Here is a 25,074-nt window from a genome sequence, read left to right on the forward strand (position 1 = left end):
GCACACCTGCGGCCTATGATGGGCTCTGCCTCACCTTATGTGCACCATGCTGGTTTCCACTTTCCAGATTCTCAACAGAAGATTCCTTTTGGGCTTTCTGTTGTGGCTCAGGACACTGGGTGGCCTTGTCTGGCCGACTGCTTTACCTCATCTCGTTCACATACAACCATTGCTTTTTCTTCTTTTTTTGGTTAACTTACTTTTATTACTGCATTTCTTTTCTTGGTTTTGGTTCTAATCTTTTTTAAGATGTCATCAGTGTGCCACGTACCAGTGCTTGGGAATCAGCGGTACTGTTTGTGCTGTTCCCCGGCGTCAGGTGCTGAAGACAGCTCTCATCATTCTCATCTGCTCACTCTGTGATCATTGCTAGCAGGGGATAATGTTGAGAATTACAGTATATTCAGCTGATAACAGCTAGAGCAAATGGTGACTGATGGGATTATTCATCAGTCGCCGCCTGCGCTAGAAGTAAATATTTTTTTTTTAAAATGATGTGGGGTTCTCCTGTATTTTTGATAACCAGCCAGGCAAAACTTACTGCTGTGTGCTGCAACCCTCAGCTGTCAGCTTAAGCTACGTTAGTTATCAAGAATAGAGGGGGTCCCCATGTCATATTTTTCATTTAAGTAAATTAAAAAAAAAGGTGTGGGGTCCCCTCCATTTGCGACAACCAGCCAAGCTAAAGCAGACTGCTGTGGGCTGGTATTCTCAGGCTGGTAAGGGACCATGGATATTCACTCCCAGAGCCTAAAAAGCTGTTAGGTTTGCCTCACTGGTTACCAAAAATACAGAGGAAGCCCATGTAATTTTTTTACATTTATTTATTCATAGCATAGGTGAATACTCCCATCAGCTGTTGCCTGCTCTCGCTGCTATCAGCTGAATACAGTTCTCAACGTTATCCCCTGCTAGCGCTGATTGCAGCGCGAGCAGGGGACAGTGATGAGAGTTGTCTTCAGGACACGGCATCAGGGAACTGCGCAAATAGTACCGCTGATTCCTAGGCGCCTGTACGTGTCATACTGATGCGGCACAAGTATGACACACGTGCAGACATACACACAGACACTGATATCTCCGGTACTGTTTTTTTCTGGTACCATAAATATCAGGACGTGTAAAAGAGCCTTTAGGATTTACATCCACAGCAGACAGAGATTGGGAGTTTCCTCCCAGTGTAGGCCTGGAAGCTTGAGCCCTGCTTGGGGAGCTTCTCCACACAGGGTGGCCCCTCCCTGGGCTTCCTCCAGAACACAGAACCACAGACCCACAATCTCACAGCTAGAAGACAGTATTATAGTAGTTGTATTCTTGTACATAGGGAGCAGTATTATAGTAGTTATATTCTTGTAAATAGGGGGGCAGTATTTTAGTAGTAATCTTGTATATAGGGGCAGTATTATAGTAGTTATATTCTTGTATATAGGGGGCAGTATTTTAGTAGGAATATTCTTGTACATAGGGACAGTATTATAGTAGCTACATTCTTGTACATAGGGGCAGTATTATAGTAGTTATATTCTTGTATATAGGGGGCAGTATTATAGTAGTTATATTCTTGTATATAGGGGCAGTATTATAGTAGTCATATTCTTGTATATAGGGGCAGTATTATAGTAGTTATATTCTTGTACATAGGAGCAGTATTATAGTAGTTATTTTCTTGTACATAGGGGCAGTATTATAGTAGTTATATTCTTGTACATAGGGGCAGTATTATAGTAGTAATATTCTTGTACATAGGGGCAGTATTATAGTAGTTATATTCTTGTACATAGGGGCAGTATTATAGTAGTTATATTCTTGTACATAGAGGCAGTATTATAGTAGTTATATTCTTGTACATAGAGGCAGTATTATAGTAGTTATATTCTTGTACATAGGGGCAGTATTATAGTAGTTATATTCTTGTACATAGGTGCAGTATTATAGTAGTTATATTCTTGTACATAGGGGCAGTATAATAGTAGTTATATTCTTGTACATAGGAGCAGAATTATAGTAGTTATATTCTTGTACATAGGGGTAGTATTATAGTAGTAATATTCTTGTACATAGTGGCAGTATTATAGTAGTTATATTCTTGTACATAGAGGCAGTATTATAGTAGTTATATTCTTGTACATAGGGGGCAGTATTATAGTAGTTATATTCTTGTACATAGGGGCAGTATTATAGTAGTTATATTCTTGCACATAGGAGTAGTATTATAGTAGTAATATTCTTGTATATAGGGGCAGTATTATAGTAGTTATATTCTTGTACATAGGAGCAGTATTATAGTAATTATATTCTTGTATATAGGGGCAGTATTATTGTAGTTATATTCTTGTACATAGGAGCAGTATTATAGTAGTTATATTCTTGTACATAGAGGCAGTATTATAGTAGTTATATTCTTGTACATAGGGGCAGTATTATAGTAGTAGTAGTATATTCTTGTACGTAATGAATATTCCTATCTACCCCACAGGTGAAGGTATGAAGTACACTAGCACACGTGGAGGAGTGTCAGAAGTGGATTTTGAAGGAGTGCTGTTTTCGGGTTTCGCTCCAGATGGAGGCCTATTTATGCCGCAGCACATTCCGAAGTTGAACGCCGAAACATTAACAACATGGAGCTCTTTCTCCTACAAAGATTTAGTGAAGGAAGTCTGCTCTCTCTTTATACCCCCTGATGCTATAACCAGAAATGAGCTTAACGGTATGTTAAAGGTAGACCTCAATTTTTCACTGTGTAGAGGTAAATGTGTTTTGGAGCGTGTTAGTATATTACCATCGTGGCTTAAATACATATTTTACACTTAAGAGCATTTTAAAGGAAATGTCCCCGAATGTTAAGAATCTGCAGTGATTGGGTTAATCTGAAGGATAATATCGCTGCCTGAGCGCTTTACGTAAAGTGCGACTACAGGTAGAAAATGAACTTTATTCTACCTGGGAGTCACTGGTTTACAGTCATGGTGGCGTACCGCGAGCGACTACCATCAGCGCTTGTAAGCACAGCCCAGCACTTTGATTGACAGCCAGTTTTGCAGCACATCTGTGCAGAACGAGCTGTCAATCCAAGAGCTTGAGCATACTTACAGCCGCCACTCACAATGCAATAGTTGTGGCCACTCCATGTTCGCCTTTATGCCACAAAGTCAGCGGCTCCTAGGAAGAATAAAGTTCACTTTTTCCAGGAAATCTAAGGCCTCTTTCACACATCAGGTTTTCGCCGTCAGGCGCGATCCGGCGCTTTTGACAGAAACCGGATCCGGCGAAATGCAATGCCGGATCCGGTTTCCCCCCCATTGACTTGCATTTGCGCCGGATCGCGCCGGATGGCCATGCGTTTCATCCGGTTTTCGCCGGATCCGGCAATGTGTCGCGATCCGGCGTCTGGAAAAAACGGTGACTGTAACGTTTTTTGTCTCTGGCGAAAAAGCCGGACACGCCGGATCCGGCGCGTCCGGCTTTTTCACACAATGAAAGCCTATGAGCGCCGTAATGCGCCGGATCCGGTTTTTTGGTCTGAGCATGCTCAGTAGCTCTGCCCACAAGACATATATAAAAGCAAGACAGTGGGACCCACAGCCACACCCAACATGCCACCCAAGAAAGCAACCAAGCGAAGCAGGAGAAGGCAGGAGACCACTGCAGCACCATCCGCACCACCACCACCCCAAATGGAGCAGCAAATAGAACATGCTGAGGAGGGGAGGCCAGCAGCAGATGAGAGACGGTAATTATCAAATAACCCATTCCTCCAAACTAGGGCTATTGAATATCAAGATATTCATTGGCCCTTTGTTTCTCTTTATTCAACAGCCGCCCAATAGATGCAGCAGCAGCAGCAGCAATGGCAGCAGCTGGAACACCACCCACAGGCATGGAGTGTGGCCACCAGGAAGACAGCACATCATCTTCTGGGAGCCCTCCCTCGCATCGTCAGCGTTTGACGGTAAGTTTTTATTTCCAAAATCCATCATCTCTGTAATATATGTCTATTCATTGCCTTTTATTTCAAAACAGGAATCACAAGATGAAGAGGAGCTCCCAGAAGAAGGAAGGGGTGGACAGACACCTGGAGTGGGCTCACAATTGGTAAGTTTTTTGCATCAAACGCAGAAACACAACATCACACTACACACAACACATAGAAAACAATGTTCTGCAGACCACACACAGCAAACAAATGCCTACATCCAAAGACATAACATTTTTTGTTTTCTTCTCTAGTCTTCCCAATCTGGTGCTTGGCCAAGAGGTCCTCGCAGTGCCTCCCAGGGTCGTCGGCGACAGCAACGCGGCGGTCACCAGCGTGTAAGTATAAATATTTTTGCTTTGTTTTTTTGCACTTTTTATTTCATTTCTTTTGTGGAGGCTAATTATGTTATTTTTGTCTTTTTCTTTAACAGCCTTCACAGCGTGCTCCCGACTCTGACGTTGAGGATGGAGGGATTGATGTGGACCGCCTCATCGATCTCGTCAGAGAAAGGGAGCCGCTCTGGAATATGGCTGACCGCCGCCACGCTGACCTGATCGTTACCCGACGACTCTGGGAGGAAATCTGTTCGCTCCTTGTGGGCCGCTGGGAGGACCTCGAAGCTCGGGCCCAGATTAAAGAGCGTAAGTATATACAGTACCGGTTGCTTGATGTAAACCAGGGTTTCCCGAACTCCAGTCCTCGTGGTCCCCACGGATCATGTGTTCAGGATTTCTATTTACTATGGAAATCCTGAAAACATGACCCCTGGGGACCATGAGGACTGGAGTTTGGGAAACACTGATGTTGTATACTAACCACTCCTTTCTCATTTCAGGGAACAGAATTGTGAATCGGTGGCGGTCTGTGAGAGATCGTTTCAAGAAGGAGTTCAATAAAGAGATGCGGGCCCCGAGTGGATCTGGAGGACGCAGGAGCAAGTACAAGTACGCAGAAGCCCTGTCGTTCCTCTGGGAAACAATGGTCACCAGAAGGTAAATATTACACACCACATGTGAAAAAAAATGTTAGATGTAAATTTTTTTTTCAGCCAGGGCCATACATGTCAGTATTTTAATTGTTTTTTTTTCTCTTTATTCCACAGCACGGTGAGCAGCACTCGGGAGCCGGCACGATTGGACCCTTCTGAGGCGATCCCTGAGGAGACCGACACCGAGGGACACTTCGACCGCCCCGGTACATCTGCACCTTCCCAGCCTTCCCACACATTCGACCCATCTGTCCCATCCACCAGCACAGGAGCATCGTGGCCGCCTACATTACATGAAGCTGCTGGTGAGGAGATCGCTTTCCCTTTACCCCACCCTTCTGCCCCTGCCACCTCTAGTACACCTGCGGGTACTGGGCGGCAGCGGCAGAGGGGTCAGGAAAAGACTTATGCGCCAGAGTTCTTGCATCTGAATGCATCTTTCCATAACTGTCTAAAAGTCTTGTCAGAGCAAATCTCCGCAGGCTATCAGCAGATCAACTCCAGCATTCTGGAGGTGAAGACACTTCTGCAAACCATGCATTCAGAAGCAAGATCTTTGCCAAACCACACCTTTTTCAGGTCTGTTGTGGAGCGCATGGAAACGCTCTCTCCTGCCCAGCAGATGCATGTAATGCATTCATGCCACGCTGCTCTCCAGCAAGTTACCTCCCAACCTCCTCCTCCTCCCACCACAGTTCCTCCACCTGCACCCCCTCCAGCCACTTTCCATCCTCCCCCTCCTATTACATCTACACCCCCTCCAGCCACTTTCCATCCTCCCCCTCCTATTACATACCATCCACCTCCAGCCACTTTCCATCCTCCCCCTCCTATTACATACCATCCACCTCCCCAGCACCATCCACCTCCCCAGCACCATCCACCTCCCCAGCACCATCCACCTCCCCAGCACCAGCAACCTCCCCAGCACCAGCAACCTCCCCAGCACCAGCAACCTCCACAGTACCTGCAAACTCCCCAGTACCAGCAACCTCCCCAGTACCAGACATCTCCCCACTTCCAGCAACCTGCCCCGTACCAGACATCTCCCCACTTCCAGCAACCTGCCCCGTACCAGACATCTCCCCACTTCCAGCAACCTGCCCCGTACCAGACATCTCCCCACTTCCAGCAACCTGCCCCGTACCAAACTCCTTCCCCATACAACTTGCCATCAACATCATCTGCTCCTACAGTCCCTGCCCAACCCTCCACTCCACCACCCACCACCTCTTCTGCTTCCCACATGTCCACCCATTCTGTAGTTTTTTCCACACCTTCACCTCTAACTGTTCCTTCCCCACCACGATCCCAGTCCTCTCTCCACACTCCCAGTGTCGAAGTGTCCCGCAGCCCCTCCAGCAGTATTTCCACCACACACTACACAGATTTATAATGTGTGTATTTAAATAAAAATGACCAGTTTTATGGTTTCAGTTTTATAGTTTCAAAGTTTTATTAAACAAGTTTATTAAAATTTTAAAAAAGTTTACTAAAAAAAAATTTTTCAATAAAAGTTAAATTATTTTACACTGGTTGTCTGTCATTTCTTTCTGCGGCGAAAAAGGTTAAATACAGGGTATTTAAAAGGTGAAATGGTATTCAAAACCAGGTATATAACTGTGGGTAAATTTTAGCTTTTTGCCACAGTTGTGTTCCTGGTTGTGTTTGAAGCAAAGTATTTCACCTAAAAAGTTGTGTTTATTGTTGGTGATTTCCTAACAATGTACACAACTTTTGTTAAAAGGTGAAATACTTTGCATAAAACACAACCAGGTACACACCTGTGGCCTAAAGCTAAAAATAGTAAGACCATGACAAGATAGCCAACTTTGGTTGGCAAAGGTATATACTGTTGGTACAGAACACAAGTTTGGTTAGGGCACAAATCTTTCACACTCTGTCATCCTGCCAGTGTACTCTGCCTTGAGGTGACATAAAGTATAGTGCAAAATTGTCCCTCATTACTGAAACCGTCACAGAACTTCTAGTGGTAATGTCATGGTAATCTTGCAAGGTGGTTTCTTCAGAGGTGTCCTCAATGGAAATGGGTTCCTTGCAGATAACAAAATTGTGGAGTACCACGCACGCTTTGATCACCTCGTCCACAGTTTCTGTCTTGAGGTTGATCGCAGTCAATAGGACCCGCCATTTGGCTGTCAGAATACCAAAGGTACATTCAACCATTCTTCTTGCTCTTGTGAGGCGGTAATTAAAAATGCGTTTTGGTCTTGTCAATCCTCTGCTAGAGTACGGTTTCAAAAGGTGTTCTGACAGCTGGAAGGCTTCATCCCCTACACAGACAAATGGCATAGGTGGACCAGATGTTTGCGGCAGTGGTCTAGGTGGTGGGAACTGGAAGGTGTTTCCATACAGTTTACGCCCCATGGCAGACAGTTTGAAAACTTGAGAGTCATTGGAGTGGCCATAGGCCCCAATATCAACCGCAATAAATTTGTATTCCGCGTCAGCGATGGCCATGAGGACAATTGAAAAATATTTCTTGTAATTGAAATATTCCGATCCCGATCCAGCTGGCTTTACAATGTGGATATGTTTCCCGTCCACAGCGCCCAAGCAGTTTGGAAACTGACATATCTGTTGAAACTTGTCAGCAATTTCAATCCACCTCTCTGTTGTGGGCTCTGGTAAAAACTCTTCAGCTAAGGAGTCCCACAGTGCACGGCATGTGTACTTCACAATTCCAGATATGGTGGAAATCCCGAGTCTGTACTGGAAATGCAGTGACGAAAGGGATTCTCCAGTTGCAAGAAATCTGTGGGGAATTAAAAAACAATAAATTAGTTTTAAATCACAGCATTACATACCAAAACTGACCTATAACATTTGGAGATACAAATTACCACCAACAAGATTGCAGTGAAAGTGTGCTCTGATGCGATCATATCCAATAAATGTGGCTTACCTTAAAGTCACCATCAGACGCTCTGCGGGTGAAACGGAGAAGCGGCAATAGGTGTCCGCTTTTCTTATGAGGTGTGCAATGCGCTCCACCAAGTAATCAAAATTCTCCATTTTCATCCTAACATATCCAAAAAATGTATCCGGGTTTCGTCGAAGGTCCATGCATAGTGTAGAATAGACCCCACGCGTCATTCTCTTGGCTGTGATGGGGTGGATCCACAAACGTCGTCTACGATGCCTGATGCGCTGCTGTCTCGCTCTCTCCTTCTCCAGAACAATCACCCTCAAACGATTCGCCTCCGCTGTAAAATCCGCCAAATTCTTCAAAATATTTCCAATGACAACATCCATCTTCGCCAGTAACTTGCTCTTCTCTCCAACCTGCACTTTCTCCTCTACAACCTGTCAAAGAAGGGCTGTAGGAACATGCTATATATAGTTTTCCAGTAGCCAATCCCGTTCGGAAGGCCACAAGGGTCAATTTTAAAAACCGGATCCGGCGTAATCCGTCGAAAAACGGATAGAAAAACGGATGAACCGGATGAGACGGATCCGGTTTTGTCTGTCCAGAAAAAGACGGATCCGCCAGAAAACCGGATCCGTCACATCCAGTTTTACGAAACATTTGCCGGATCCGGCGTTCCGGCACGACGCCGGATCGCGCCTGACGCCGAAAACCTGATGTGTGAAAGTAGCCTAAGAAGATGTAAGGAGTTCAATTCAATACGACAGTGTCTAAAAGAAAAAAATCTCCATGTGTCACAAAGCATGCCCACAACAATTTCCCATAGATTGGGGCAGCGCCCCTCCTTGCCTATAAAAGCCCTGCACATGTCACAGAGCATGCCCACAAGAGTTTCCCATAGATTGGGGCAGCTCCCCTCCCTGCCTACTAAAGCCCTGCACTTGTCACAGAGCATGCCCACAATAGTCTCCCATAGATTGGGGCAGCTCCCCTCCCTGCCTATAAAAGCCCTGCACATGTCACAGAGCATGCCCACAACAATCTCCCATAGATTGGGGCAGCTACCCTCCCTGCCTACTAAAGCCCTGCACTTGTCACAGAGCATGCCCACAATAGTCTCCCATAGATTGGGGCAGCTCCCCTCCCTGCCTATAAAAGCCCTGCACATGTCACAGAGCATGCCCACAACTGTCTCCCATAGATTTGGGCAGCTCCCCTACCTGCCTAATAAAGCCCTGCACATGTCACAGAGCATGCCCACAAGAGTTTCCCATAGATTGGGGCAGCTCCCCTCCCTGCCTACTAAAGCCATGCACATGTCACAGAGCATGTCCACAAAAGTCTCCCATAGATTGGGGCAGCTCCCCTCCCTGCCTACTAAAGCCATGCACAAGTCATAGAGCATGCCCACAAAAGTCTCCCATAGATTGGGGCAGCTCTCCTCCCTGCCTTTTAAAGCTCTGCACTTGTCACAGAGCATGCCCATAAGTGTCTCCCATAGATTGGGGCAGCTCCCCTCCCTGTCTACTAAAGCCCTGCACTTGTCACAGAGCATGCCCATAAGAGTCTCCCATAGATTGGGGCAGCTCCCCTCCCTGTCAACTAAAGCCCTGCACTTGTCACAGAGCATGCCCATAAGTATCTCCCATAGATTGGGGAAGCTCCCCTCCCTGCCCACTAAAGCCCTGCACATGTCACAGAGCATGCCCATGGGTCGCCCTCCCTGGGCTATGGGGTACTCGGTACCGGGCCGGTCTCTCAGGTGGGAATGTTACAGCAGCGGTGACCCGGTCCATGGCCCTGAGCGCATAAGTAAAAGGGAGATTGAATGGTGAAATGTAGTTGAAATGAATAGTTTGTGACGCCACCTGTGGTGTTCGGCAAGGGAGGTGTTAAGCCGACGCTGCATGCAGATCCTCTGGGACTGATGGTATGGCGCAGCAAAGATGTTATAGTTCCCCACAGGTGGAGCTGTAGTCCCAGGGTAGTGGAAATGTAGAGGCCAAGGGAAGGCGTAGGTGAGGCAATGTCGAGCACCAAGCTGTAGCAGTGTCGAGTGTGCTGGCGCAGGAATAAGTGGAGGACACCAGAGCATGTAGCTCCAAAGCTTTACTCACACTCTGTTGTGCAAACAGGTGCCTGCCTCCATGCCGTGTCCTCCGGGTCAGGGACTCAGTCAACCTCCAGGCCAGATGAAGTACTCCTTTCCAACACTCCGCCAACATGTGCCTTTCTGAGCGTCTCCTCTTATAGCGCCTTTAGATGAAGTACTCCTAGCTAGAGTTGAGCATTCTGATACCGCAAGTATCGGGTATCGGCCGATACTTGCTGTATCGGAATTCCGATACCGACATCCGATATTTTTTCAATATCGGGCATCGGAATCGGAAATTCAAAGTTGATTGACAGCCGAAATTACGTCATCATGATGCGCGGTGTGTGCGCATCATGATGCGCCGTCATTTCGGGCCTTCCGGGGGGTCTGTAGCGGCCTGCCGGGGGGCTGTGCCGGCCTGCCGGGGGGCTCTGTGGACTGCCCGGGGTCTGTACCGGCCTGCCGGGGGGCTGTGCCGGCCTGCCGGTGGTCTGTGCACCCTGTGGGGGTCTGTACCGGCCTGCCGGGGGGCTGTGCACCCTGTGGGGGTCTGTACCGGCCTGCCGGGGGGCTGTGCCGGCCTGCCGGGGGGCTGTGCTGATGTCCGGGGCTCTGTGCAGGCATCGTCCGATGGGACTACAAGTCCCATCGGGCGATGCCTGCTACCATGACAGTGATGGGATGAAAACTGAATGGGAAGAGACACAGATTAGATATTAGAAAAAACTTTTTGACAGTTAGAGTGATCAATGAGTGGAACAGGCTGCCACGAGAAGTGGTGAGTTCTCCTTCAATGGAAGTCTTCAAACAGAGGCTGGACAGACATCTGACTGGGATGATTTAGCGAATCCTGCTTTGAGCAGGGGGTTGGACCAGATGGCCCAGGAGGTCCCTTCCAACTCTACGATTCTATGATTCTATGATTCTATGATTCTATGATTGACACATTTGCCAATGATGGGACAGTAGTAGTCCCATCATCCGGCTAATGTGTTAAATGTTAAAAAAAAAAAAAAATACTACATACATACTACATGCATGCTACATACATACCACATATATACTACATGCATGCTACATACCTACTACATGCTACATGCATGCTACATACATACTACATGCATGCTACATGCTACATAATACTACATATATACTACATGCATGCTACATACATACTACATGCTACATACATACTACATACATACTACATGCATGCTACATGCTACATAATACTACATATATACTACATGCATGCTACATACATACTACATGCTACATACATACTACATACATACTACATGCATGCTACATGCTACATAATACTACATATATACTACATGCATGCTACATACATACTACATGCTACATACATACTACATATATACTACATGCATGCTACATACATACTACATGCTACATGCATGCTACATACATACTACATGCTACATACATACTACATACATACTACATACATACTACATGCATGCCACATACATACTACATGCTACATACATACCACATATATACTACATGCATGCTACATACATACTACATGCTACATAGAATCATAGAATCATAGAATCGTAGAGTTGGAAGGGACCTCCTGGGCCATCTGGTCCAACCCCCTGCTCAAAGCAGGATTCACTAAATCATCCCAGTCAGATGTCTGTCCAGCCTCTGTTTGAAGACTTCCATTGAAGGAGAACTCACCACTTCTCGTGGCAGCCTGTTCCACTCATTGATCACTCTAACTGTCAAAAAGTTTTTTCTAATATCTAATCTGTGCCTCCTCCCATTCAGTTTCATCCCATTGCTTCTAGTCTTTCCTCGTGCAAATGAGAATAAAGTTGATCCTTCTAAAATGTGACAGCCCTTTAGATATTTGTAGACAGCTATTAAGTCTCCTCTCAGTCTTCTCTTTTGCAAACTAAACATTCCCAAATCCTGCAACCTTTCCTCATAAGACAGGGTTTGCAGACCGGTCACCATTCTGGTCGCTCTTTTCTGAACTTGCTCCAGTTTGTTGATGTCTTTTTTAAAATGTGGTGCCCAAAACTGGACACAATATTCCAGATGAGGTCTGACCAAAGAGGAGTAGAGGGAAATAATGACTTCACGTGATCTAGACTGTATGCTTCTGTTAATACATCCTAGAATTGCATTTGCCTTTTTTGCTGCTGCATCACACTGTTGACTCATATTCAGTCTGTGATCTATTAGTATACCCAAGTCTTTTTCACATGTGCTGTCACTTAGCCCTATTCCTCCCATTCTATATCTGCTTTTTTCATTTTTATTGCCCAGATGTAGTACTTTGCATTTCTCCCTGTTAAAAACCATTCTGTTAGTTGCTGCCCACTGCTCCAGTTTATTTAAATCTTTTTGAATCCTCTCTCTCTCTTCTCTAGTATTAGCTATCCCTCCTAGCTTTGTGTCATCAGCAAATTTAATCAGTTTACCCTCAATTCCTTCATCTAAATCGTTGATAAAGATGTTGAACAATACAGGGCCCAGGACAGAGCCCTGTGGTACCCCACTTGAGACATTCTTCCAACTGGATGTGCAGCCATTTACGACCACTCTTTGGGTCCGATCACTAAGCCAGTTATGAATCCACCTAACAGTTGCCTTGTCCATTCCATACTTAGTCATTTTTTCAATAAGGATTGTATGAGAGACTTTGTCAAATGCTTTGCTGAAGTCAAGATATACTATATCTACAGCATTTCCTTGATCCACCCAATCAGTGATACCATCATAGAAGGAAATTAAGTTAGTCTGACATGACTTATTAGTTACAAACCCATGCTGACTCTGTTTAATCACTTCATTCTTATCCAGGTATTGACATACATGTTGTTTAATAATTTGTTCAAAGATCTTTCCTGGTATAGAAGTCAGACTCACCGGCCTATAGTTGCCTGGGTCCACCTTCTTCCCCTTTTTGAAGATAGGAACAACATTTGCTCTTCTCCAGTCTTCTGGCACTTCTCCTGTTCTCCAAGAATTTTCAAAGATTATGGAGAGGGGTTCAAAAATTTCTTCTGCTATCTCCTTCAGTACTCTTGGGTGTAATTCATCTGGACCTGGAGACTTGAATTCATTTAGGTTAGCTGTGTTTCCTCACTATCTTTCTGTTTATAGATATCCTGGATTCTTCTATTCCCTTAATAGGACAGTGAATAACAGTTGATGTTACATTTCCTTTCTGAGAGAAAACAGATGCAAAATAGGAATTTAAAAGTTCAGCCTTCTCAACATCCTGTCTTACCATTTCATCATTTTCATCCTGTAAAAATCCTATAGCATCTTTGACTTTTCTTTTACTTTTGACATATCCCCAAAATCCTTTAATATTGCTTTTGACATCTCTTGCAAGCCTCAATTCATTTTCAGCTTTAGCTAATCTGATTTGTGCCCTGCAGGTTCTGCAGACAGCATTATATTCTTCTTTAGATATGCCTCCCTCTTTCCATTTTATAAACATTTTTTTCTTCCTTTTTAGCATGTGCTTAAGTTCTGTGTTCATCCATCCTGGTTTCCTTAAATGCTTCCTATTCTTCCCTCTTTTCGGAATTGTTAACAACTGTGCTTTGAGAATTTCATTTTTCAAGATTTCCCATCCTTCCTGGACATTTTTGTCTTTAAGGATATCCAGCCATTGGATCCCTCCAATTCTCTTTCTGAATCCCTTAAAATCTGCCTTTCTGAAATCTAACCGTGACGTCTGAGTCTTCACAGGTCTTCCGCCTCTAGTTATCCAAAATTCTAAAATAGCATGGTCGCTACCTCCTAGGGTCCCAGCCACTTTTACCTCCTCAACCATTTCCTCCCTGTTTATAAGGATTAGATCCAAGGTAGCAGTTCCCCTTGTTTTCTCCCTTACCTTTTGGAAGATAAAGTTGTCAGCAAGAGAGGATAAGAATTTCCTTGACCTGTTAGTTTTGCCTGAGAGAGATTCCCAACAAATGTCTGGATAGTTGAAATCTCCCATGACAACTATGTCATATTTTTTGGAGAACTCGGCCATTTGATGCATAAAGAGTTCATCCATATCTTCAGCTTGCACAGGCGGCCTGTAGTAAATGCCTACAATGGTGTCCTTTCCATTGTTCTGTCCTTGTATTCTTACCCAAACAGTTTCCACAGAACTCCCAGTCTCTGAAGCTTCAATCTCTGTGCAGATATACGCGTTTCTAACATACAATGCGACACCCCCTCCTCGTTTATCAAGTCTGTTTCTTGCAAATAAGTTGTATCCTTCTAGTCTTGTATTCCAATCATGTGTATTGTCCCACCAAGTTTCAGTGATTCCAATGACATCATATTTCTTTTCCTGTGTTAGTAGTTCCAATTCTCCTTGTTTGTTGCCCATGCTTTGTGCATTAGTATAGAAACATTTTAGTTTGTGATTGGTTTCTCTTTCTCCAATATTTTTATTAATTAGATTCTTTCGTCTTTGTTCTTCCTTTCCACTTCTAATAGCAGAGTTCTCAATAGCATTTGTCAGGTGTATGGCTTTTTCTGGTCTTTTGCTTCCCTTCCCATGTTTTTCTAGTTTAAAGCTCTCCTTACAAGTGTAGCAAGGCGACTTCCAAATACATGCTTTCCAGTCTTCGTAAGGTGCACCCCATCTCTAGCAAGTAGTCCATCGTATAAGTAGTTCACTCCGTGATCCAGAAATCCAAATCGTTGCTGACGGCACCATCGACGTAGCCAGTTGTTCACCTGCAGAATCTTATTCCACCTCCTTGTTCCTTGGCCATCCACTGGGAGGATGGAAGAGAAGACCACCTGCGCTCCCAGTTCTTTCACTTTCTTGCCTAAGTCTTCAAAGTCTCTGCAGATGGTTTCCAGGTCGTTTCTTGCGGTGTCATTTGTCCCCACATGTAGTATGTATGTAGTACATACATACTACATACATACTACATGCATGCTACATACATACTACATACATACTACATGCATGCTACATACATACTACATACATACTACATGCATGCTACATACATACTACATATATACTACATGCATGCTACATACATGCTACATACATACTACATGCTACATACATACTACATATATACTACATGCATGCTACATACATACTACATGATACATACATACTACATACATACTACATATATACTACATGCATGCTACATACATACTACATGCTACATACATACTACATATATACTACATGCATGCTACATACATACTACATACATACTACATGCATGCTACATACATACTACATGCTACATACATACTACATACATACTACATATATACTACATGCATGCTACATACATACTACATGCTACATACATACTACATACATACTGCATATATACTACATGCATGCTACATACATACTACATGCTACATACATACTACATATATACTACATGCATGCTACATACATACTACATGCTACATACATACTACATACATACTACATATATACTACATGCATGCTACATACTTACTACATGCTACATACATACTACATACATGCTACATACATTACATTCATACAATACATACATAGACATACAGTACATATAACATAGAGTAACATACTTACCAATACTTGTCACATTGTTCCCCGAAGCCATTGTCGTGTACGGAATAAATATTGACATAACAAACCACAAAAATACTCACCCATGATCCGAAGCAGTCCACGAGTGTGTCCCACGACGATCTTGGGTAGAGAACTGCAGCATCAGCTGATGCTGCCGCTCTCTACGGGCTGCAGGAATCCAATGACGGAAGGTAGGTATCCTTCCGCACTGTATTCCTCCGCCACTTAAAAAAAAAAAAAGTCCCTAGTCTCACTTTATGGTAAAAGCTGTGTGGGAATGTGACCGCCCTGTTTCTGAGTTTGAAAATCCATCCTGTCTGGCCTATACTATTACTGGTGGTTCAGTCCCTCTGTCCTTGTTCACATTTACGTCACTTGACAAGTGGAAAAGTTTTAAATACAAGAGTTAGGACTGTCCCACAAGGGTTGCCGTGACGTGGCGGGATGGCTTCTACATTATTTTGATCAAAATTATGTTAACTAAATACCCTTATTATTACTATTATTACTACCTTCATGCAATTTTTGCAATATATTTTTTTACTTTTTTATTCCAGGATATTTGTTTTGTGTTTTGCTTTTGGTTTTCTCCATGTAGTATGTATGTAGCATGCATGTAGTATATATGTAGTATGTATGTAGCATGTAGTATGTATGTAGTATGTATGTAGCATGCATGTAGTTTATATGTAGTATGTATGTAGCATGTAGTATGTATGTAGTATGTATGTAGCATGCATGTAGTATATATGTAGTATGTATGTAGTATATATGTGGTATGTATGTAGCATGTAGTATGTATGTAGTATGTATGTAGTATATATGTAGCATGTAGTATGTATGTAGCATGCATGTAGCATGTATGTAGCATGTATGTAGCATGCATGTAGTATATATGTAGTATGTATGTAGTATGTATGTAGCATGCATGTAGTATATATGTACTATGTATGTAGCATGCAGTATGTATGTAGCATGCATGTAGTATGTATATAGTATGTATGTAGTATTTTTTTTTTTTTTTTTTTTTACATTTAACACATTAGCCGGATGATGGGACTACTATTGTCCCATCATTGGCTAATGTGTCAATCACTGTCATGGTAGCAGGCATCGCCCGATGGGACTTGTAGTCCCATCGGACGATGCCTGCACGGACCCCCGGACATCAGCGCAGCCCCCCGGCAGGCCGGAACAGCCCCCCGGCAGGCCGGTACAGACCCCCACAGGGTGCACAGCCCCCCGGCAGGCCGGTACAGACCCCGGGCAGTCCGCACAGCCTACCGGCAGGCCGGCACGGCCCCCCGGCAGGCCGGCAGAGACCCCCGGAAGGCCCGTACAGACCCCCGAGAGGCTGTACAAGGGCAGGAAAGGGTTTTTCCAATTCCGATACCGGAAGTCTCATAGACTTGAATGGGACTTCCGGTATCGGCATCGGCGATACCGATACTTTTTTTAAAGATCGGCCGATCCATTCCGATCCGATATTTTGAAGTATCGGACAGAATCGCTCAACTCTACTCCTAGCACTATTTACACTGGAGTTCCTCCTGTCCAATGTTCCTATGAACTCTACTTGTACGGCAGACAGCAGTAGCCTGCTTCGGGAACTCCTTGCTACTAATTCCCGGCTCACTATCCAGTTGCTGTTGTGCCCCCAAGTCTTGTGTGGGAATAAAGTGGTCACTACTTCTATTCCTCCGGTGTCTGATGCAGGACCATTAGTATCCAAACAACCTCGGGGACCGGGCCCGGCCTGGCGCTTAGAAATTCTAGGAAGGGTTCTCTTCTAACCCACGTCCTCTGTTCTCTTTTACTCCTCAAGTTCCGTACTAATCCTTTTTTTCTATGGAGAATCAGGCTTTCAGTCCATGTTGATCTCTCTCTTCCTTTCCCGTGCCAGCAGACCCAGGTCACAGGGATCTGCCGCAGCACTTCCATCCATCTATCCCTCTCTCCGGGGATCTTCTTCTCTCCAGCTCTCCAACCAACTGACCTATAATCCTAAACTCTTCCCGCTCCTTGTAATGTAATCTAACTTCACCCACCTCTCAGCACGTTTTGCGTTCCAAGCAGGGAGCCACCAATGGGTGCTTTACTATACTCCAAGCAGGGAGCCACCAATGGGTGCTTTACTATACTCCAAGCAGGGAGCCGCTGAAGGTGCTTTGCTACACTACTTTGTGGTGTGGGGTGCAGGAGTGTGGTTGGGAGTCTCCACCTTACCTGGATGGTGGGATACTACACCTCAGGAAGAGGTGCAGTACCTCTGTGGCGACCGAGCCTCAGGGGCGCCACACCCACAACAGTCTCCCATAGATTGGGGCAGCTCCCCTACCTGCCTACTAAAGCCCTGCACATGTCACAGATCATACCCAAAAGGTTCTCCCATGGATTGGGGCAGCTCCCCTCCCTGCCTATTAAAGCTCTGCACGTGTCACAGAGCATGCCCACAAGAGTCTCCCATAGATTGGGGCAGCTACCCTCCCTGCCTATTAAAACCTTGCACATGAAACAGAGCATACCCACAAGGTTCTCCCATAGATTGGAGAAGCTCTCCTCCCTGCCTACTAAAGCTCCAGAGCATGCCCACAACCTTCTCCCATAGAATGCACAAAGTTTTAGGTCTTTTTTTACTCTGCTGTTTGCACTATGTCCATGTTTGAATACATTTCTTCCTTCTCCAGGCCTAATAGACAAAGCATTAAATCGCTTTAGACACAAGGATGTCGTCCTGATGTCTAGGTTGGAAAGTGGGCTGAATGTCTTGGAGATGTGGCACGGAGCCACTCATGCTTTTAAGGATCTTGCGATGTCCTGTGTGGGGCAGTTTTTGGATTACTTTTTGAAGAAGAACGATAGACATGTAAATATCTTGGTTGGTAAGTCCTGATCAGATTTCTTCTTGCTCTTATAATGTTATATGAGGACATCTCAGAAGATACGGAGAGTTGTGGGTCTGTAACTTTAGAGCTAAATTTTACCAGATGTATCTAAACATCTGCCGAAGAAAAATCTAGAGTTTGAAAATTTTGTGCCAAGACATGCGATGTGACAAGCTATGCTGGTTAGCAGAAATAGAACAGACCTTACGTCATTTTTTAAAAAAAAAAGTATTTATTTATACTACCTGTAGAGAAACAAAGACCTGCCCCAACTTCCGGTAGCATTTTCAAGACCCGCACGCACTTCCTGTAAAGAGACAAAGACCCGCACCCACTTCCTGTAAAGAGACAAAGACCCACTTCCTGTAAAAAGACAATGACCCGCACGCACTTCCTGTAAAGAGGCAAAGACCCACATCCACTTCCTATAAAGAGACAAAGACCCACATCCACTTCCTGTAAAGAGACAAAGACCCGCATCCACTTCCTGTAAAGAGACAAAGACCCGCATCCACTTCCTGTAAAGAGACAAAGACCCACATCCACTTCCTATAAAGAGACAAAGACCCACATCCACTTCCTGTAAAGAGACAAAGACCCACATCCACTTCCTGTAAAGAGACAAAGACCCGCATCCACTTCCTGTAAAGAGACAAAGACCCGCATCCACTTCCTGTAAAGAGACAAAGACCCGCATCCACTTCCTGTAAAGAGACAAAGACCCGCATCCACTTCCTGTAAAGAGACAAAGACCCGCATCCACTTCCTGTAAAGAGACAAAGACACGCACCCACTTCCTGTAAAGAGACAAATACCCGCACCCACTTCCTGTAAAGAGACAAAGACCCACATTCACTTCCTGTAAAGAGACAAAGACCAGCACCCACTTCCTGTACAGAGACAAAGACCCACACCCACTTCCTGTAAAGACACAAAAACCCACACCAACTTCAGACTCTCCCTCTCTTCAGTAGCATTATCAACCCGTACCCACTTCCTATAGACAATGACCCATCCCACTTCATGTTGAGTTACAAAGACCCACCCCACTTCCTGTAGAGACAAAAACCTGCCCTCACTTCTTGTAGAGAGACAAAGACCTGTCCTCACTTCCTGTAAAGAGACAAAGACCCATACCCACCTCCTGTTGAGTTGCAAAGACCCATCCCACTTCCTGTAGAGAGACAAAGACCCACCCTCACTTCCTTTAGAGAAACAAAGACCTGTCCTCACTTCCTGTAAAGAGACAAAGACCCATACCCACCTCCTGTTGAGTTACAAAGACCCGTACCCACTTCCTGTAAAGAGACAAAGATCTGCTCTCACTTCTTGTGTCATTAATAAGACCTGCCCTCACTTCCTCTTGAGTTACAAAGACCCGTCCTCAATTCTTATGGAGAGACAAAGACTCACCCCACTTCCTGTAGAGACAAAGCCCTGCCCTCACCTCCTGTAAAGAGACGAAGAGCTACACCCACTTCCTGTAAAGAGACAAAGACCCGTCCTCACTTCCTGTAGCATTATCAAGACCCGCCTTCACTTCCTGTTGCGTTACAAAGACCCGCCTTCACTTCCTGTTGCGTTACAAAGACCAACCCTCACTTCCTGTTGAGTTACAAAGATCACTTCTGGTAGAGAGACAAACATCCGTCCCAACGTTTGTTGAGAGACAAAGACCCCACTATAGAGAGTTTGATTGTTTCTAAGATATGGTATATCTGATGCATGTAAAATACACTCTCATTCTTTACTGAACCTTTTCTCCCTTTTTCTTCTTGGGTGCTGTTCCCAGCTGGGATATTCACCAGTGAACCAAGTTTCAGGATGGTTTTTTTTTTATTAATACTTCCTTCATATTAGTTTCTTTCAACAGATTATCTTATTTAGAAAATCCATTTTTATGTGTCCCATTAAGGAGTTAGAAAGCATAAGATAACATTTGGGAGCTTAGATCTCTAATAATCAAGAAATGTAGATAACATGGTAAATAAGTCCCCAGTTTTCGTCAGTAATCAAAGTGCAACAATTTATTAATAATTACACAGACAGGACATATAAGTATGAATGTTACCACATATTACAAAATAGTTATAAAACAGGCGGGCAATGATACAACCGTGGAGCAACACTGTGAGCAAATCACTAGACGTGGCAAGCGACACATATGTTATACAGGGTAATAGATTGAATGCCTGGTTAGACAAATGAGGGAAACAGCAGATAAGAATAACATATATAGTGTATATCAGACGGCCTTCAGTATGAAAGTAATTGACATGTCATTTTTTAATTACCGCACAGAATGCTAAAATATGGCCAAAGCACGCTAAAAATGCATCAAAAAGTCATCAGGGCAATGTGGTCGCAATAGTTCCCTATCACTAGCTTATCCCAAGCATCCGCAAGGTCCTCTTACCCATGGTTAAAGTGCCCATGTGTCGCGTTAAAGCCCCGACGCACGTTTCGCACTTGCTTCTTCTGGGGGCAGTGTGTGCTGTGCTTTCTAGAAAGTTTAAATGTTCCTTGGCATGAGGATCTAGCCAATCTGTACTCATGGTATGACGAACGCATGTGGGTGGGACCTCCGGTGCCACTCCGTCACTTCTGGCGTCGTGGCCACGATGCGTATCAGGAACAAGTGTTCCGGTGACGTCAGTGGCACGGATTGCTCCGTAAGGACACCATACGGGACGATGGCTATCAGGAAGAGCCAGCCTCATGCATTACACACCGTAGGACGGCCCCTATCATATTAGAAACATTAGCGGCCATCTTTAGTATGGGCACATAAAAGGGCAAATAAGTGTAAACATATTATTAACCCAAAAACTTTAATGCAAATGCGCAGAGTATATATTACAAACAATTTGAAGTGAAGAATCAGCTCAAAAGAGCTCCATTAAGGAGTTAATAGAAGGGGTTCTCTATTCAGGATCCTCAACTCTTGTCCATTGTAGGGAGAGTAGGACCTGTCCTGTCCTGCAGTACACAGACAAAACAGTGATATGAATATATACAATGGCATGTAAAAGTTTGGGCACCCATGGTCAATAGTAGGGTATGTGCCATGATCAGTAAATGCTGCGGGTTGGACGCTGCGTACTTGTGCAGAATCCAACCAGCAGCGTCCAGATGTTACAGATGTCCACAGATGCCCGCGGCTCACCCACGGAGTCGGACATGCGGCTCGTCTCTCCAGACCGCAGCATTTCTACTTATCTTGCGGAGACTCGAAATTTCACCCATAGAATGTATTGGACACGGTGAATCCGCACGGTTCAATGAACACTTGCAGATTCACCTGCATTCAATAGACGGCAGCGCTTTGGGTGCAGCGGACATGTGCTGCTTCCAGAGCGCTGCCAGTTCCAGATCATGGGCACATACCCTTACTGTTATTGTGAACAGTTAGGCAAGTTGAAGATGAAATGATTCTAAAAGGCCTAAAGTTAAAATGACACATTTCCTTTGTGTTTTAGACAAAAAAAAAATAAAAAAATATATATATATAATTTAAAAATTACAAAAAGACTTAGACGTAGAGTAAGAACCTGTCCGGTTCGAAACGCATATGGTGAATATACTGTATGTCCTTTTTTCCTCCCATGTTTCCCCCCTTTTTTCTAAATATCATTTGGCAAATGTTTTTTTTTTTTTTTTTTTGGAATATTTCCATTTTCAATGAATAAGAATAAATCTTGGAATTTATCTGTAACGTATCAGGAGCTGGATCAAAACATTTTTTTTTTTCTCCTGCATCTAATTGAGCGCTCGCAGCAGCGCTGATCGCGGACTCCTGAACCTGCTGCAGCTGGTGGCGGGTGAGATGGTTCATTGCCTTGCATTCAAAGTTATCTGCGCCCACAAATCTCCAAACTTTAGCATCTGCCCATTTCTCTTTTTGTAACTCTAGCACCACAACAAGTCACTCTACCCAATAATGGGTACTATGGCCATTCCTCTTGGTAAACCCTGAATCATATCCTATGGTGACCAAAGTCCAGTCCGTTGAGGCATGACGCTGGCAGTGAAAGGGTTAACCGCAGTACTTTTTGAGGCGCTGCCCTTTAATACCGTCATCTCATGCTTCCACGTAGTAAGCAGTGATACTTAGGACATATCCACCTTTTACTTTCTGCTTCTTACATTACCTCCCAGGGACATCGGGGGACACAGGGAGCGCTGCCATTGAGAGCGTGCGTGGAATTCCCAATATCGATATCATTGTTCTCCTGCCACATGGGCGGTGTACAGAAATCCAAGAGCGACAGATGACCACCGTCATTGAGGACAATGTCCACGTCTTTGCCGGTCTGTATATGTAGTATGGTTAAGCAATCCATGAAGAATGACAGCAGCTCTCCTGACGTCTGTTTTAGCAAATGCTTAAGTGATTTAGTAGAATCCAGCTTTGTGCTATCCCTCTGTTATTCCTCCTGGAAATGGGATGAGTCTCCAAAAACTCTGCGATTGTCCAATCAGTGTCAGATTACGTAGTGACATGCCCTATTGGCAAAGAGAATGGCAACACCCAGTTGTCAGTTTATTCATAAATTTCCAGGAGGAATAACAGAGGGATGGCACATCACAGAGTTCTAGCAATGTTGTGACATGAGGAATAATAGTATTTACAATAACAGTCATGTCAGGAGAGATGACAGCCCCCATTCAATAACAATCCCACCTACCTTTACCAATTTCAGGATCTGAAATCAGAATCTGATCAGGATATAATGCTATATACTTGTTAGGTGTCGGGTTCCGGGCGCTACACAGCGGGAATCCCAAGCCTTGCCATCTGCGGTCTCCCATTCCCCTCCGGCCGCAGTGGAGCCTGCTTGGCAGACTCCACGATCCCGGCGTTCTGTCCACACCAGCATCGTGGGTTCGGTTGCTGCTGCCACCTCTGGTCCAGTTATGGCAATGCAGCCTGGCCAGCAGCAAAAGACTCCAGAGTCTAAGTTCTCCCTTTGCTCCACTGAGCATGCTCAGGAGACGATCTCCCATTGGGGTTCGGGAGTCACATGCTCAGATCCTTCTCCAGTTCCGATTGGTCCTTCTGGAGGATCAGGAAGGTCCCAGAAGGGCACGGCTATAAAAGGCGCGCATGGTCACCCCGCCATGCGCTATGATAGACTCTGAGGCTAATGCATTTGGTGTATGTGTGATGATGGATGAATGAGCCTGGTGACTGACGCATTATAATTCCCCCCTCCTTGGATATTACGCATGTGTTAGGGTGAGGGATTAGAGTCAGTACGTTAGCTCTACACTGCATAGCGCCGCAGTGTTGCTCCTCATCCACCGCTAGCGCCTAGGGCGTCGGCCAGTATAGGCCTCCTTTGCCACTGCTACTGCAGCGTCCGCTACAGTAGCGCCGTGCGCCATGTGTGCACTTTCCAGCACCATTTGTTAGGCTGGTTAGTGGCGTCCGTTAGGGCGGATACTGCGCACGTTGCAGCAGTGGCTCACACCCCGTGACCTGTGACGTTAACAGGTTGCGGTTGTTCACCGGCAGGCACGTGTTACGTGAAGTAACGGCGCACGTGTCTGTCAGCACCGGTGCAGTGGTTACGCACCGGTGTCCGGCTTTACTCCTACACGCCTTTCCCTCATTGTTTAGCTGCAGTTGGTCACCTCTGCACGGTGGGCCCTGGACAGCGAACGCACCTTATATATTATTTCATCTTTATTATTTGGTGCGTTCCGCCAGTCCCGTAACAGTACTAATATGCCATGCATACAGTCTACTGCTTTTAAAAGCTTTTACACCACAGGAAGCTTACAATAAAAACCCCATACTCCACTACTGAACGCGCGCCGCTGCGTCACGGGATGTGACATGATCAGCTGCAGCCTTGACATATTGTCCAAGCCATAAAAGACTGTGTTTGTTCATTTCAGATGAAATTTCAACCCTGCAGCCAATCAGCGGCTGTGAGACTCCCCTGCTGAATGTTTAACGGCAGGAGGGCCTGACGGAGATGTTAAAGGGGTGCTCCAAAATTAATATTGATTTTAATCCTAAATGTCGGTATATTGTAATAATCTAATCTCTTTTCTAATATACTTTAATGAAATATTCCCTATCGATCCCGCTCTAATCTATATATGGTAACTGTCTTTTTTGTTTGTTATATTATTTACTTCCGGTTTGATGACGCTTCGTTTGAGAATTCACAGTGCATGCTGGGATACTCATATGAGACGTCATCAAGAGGAAGGTGCTGTGGTCATTGGTGCAACCTCTTTCTCCACCCTGAAACAAAGCATCAGTTATGTCCATGTCTGGAGAGTTTGCATCACTTGTCAATTCTGACGTATGCTCAGTAGGATGTTGTCACTGTGTGATATTCTTTTTAGTGCATAGTGACAGTGTGCTCCCTCGCCAGCTCTAAAGAAAAGCGATGAGTCAGCAAGAGAATACACTGTCAGTGTGCATTGTAAAAAGAGAACATGGCGAGCAGGGAAAATCCCTACTCCCAAAACAGATGTCACTTTTTGGGCAGAGCTAGTCTTATCTCATCACAATCTCTCCTTACAATGCACACTGACAATGCATTCTCTTGCAGGCTTATCATAGAATCATAGAATCGTAGAGTTGGAAGGGACCTCCTGGGCCATCTGGTCCAACCCCCTGCTCAAAGCAG

At 44.8% G+C, this 25,074-nt stretch overlaps 1 protein-coding gene across 4 annotated transcripts in view; it reads left to right on the forward strand.

The window, feature by feature from the left end:
* Nucleotides 1-25,074, forward strand: part of THNSL2 (threonine synthase like 2) — a 110,962-nt gene that overhangs the window by 35,836 nt on the left and 50,052 nt on the right. For 3 of the 4 annotated variants that reach the window (XM_073562099.1, XM_073562097.1, XM_073562100.1), the window contains 3 exons: nt 2,477-2,707; nt 18,227-18,421; nt 22,583-22,735. In XM_073562099.1, the coding sequence (XP_073418200.1) occupies nt 2,485-2,707; nt 18,227-18,421; nt 22,583-22,735 (571 nt within the window). In that variant the 5' untranslated portion in view covers nt 2,477-2,484. Of the gene's footprint in view, nt 1-106; nt 191-2,476; nt 2,708-18,226; nt 18,422-22,582; nt 22,736-25,074 lie in introns of those variants that run through there. The other variant, XM_073562096.1, reaches the window with a different exon arrangement.

Source organism: Dendrobates tinctorius, unplaced genomic scaffold (genome assembly GCF_039654945.1).
Source record: "Dendrobates tinctorius isolate UK_male_01 unplaced genomic scaffold, ASM3965494v1 ptg000334l, whole genome shotgun sequence".
NCBI lineage: Eukaryota > Metazoa > Chordata > Amphibia > Anura > Dendrobatidae > Dendrobates > Dendrobates tinctorius.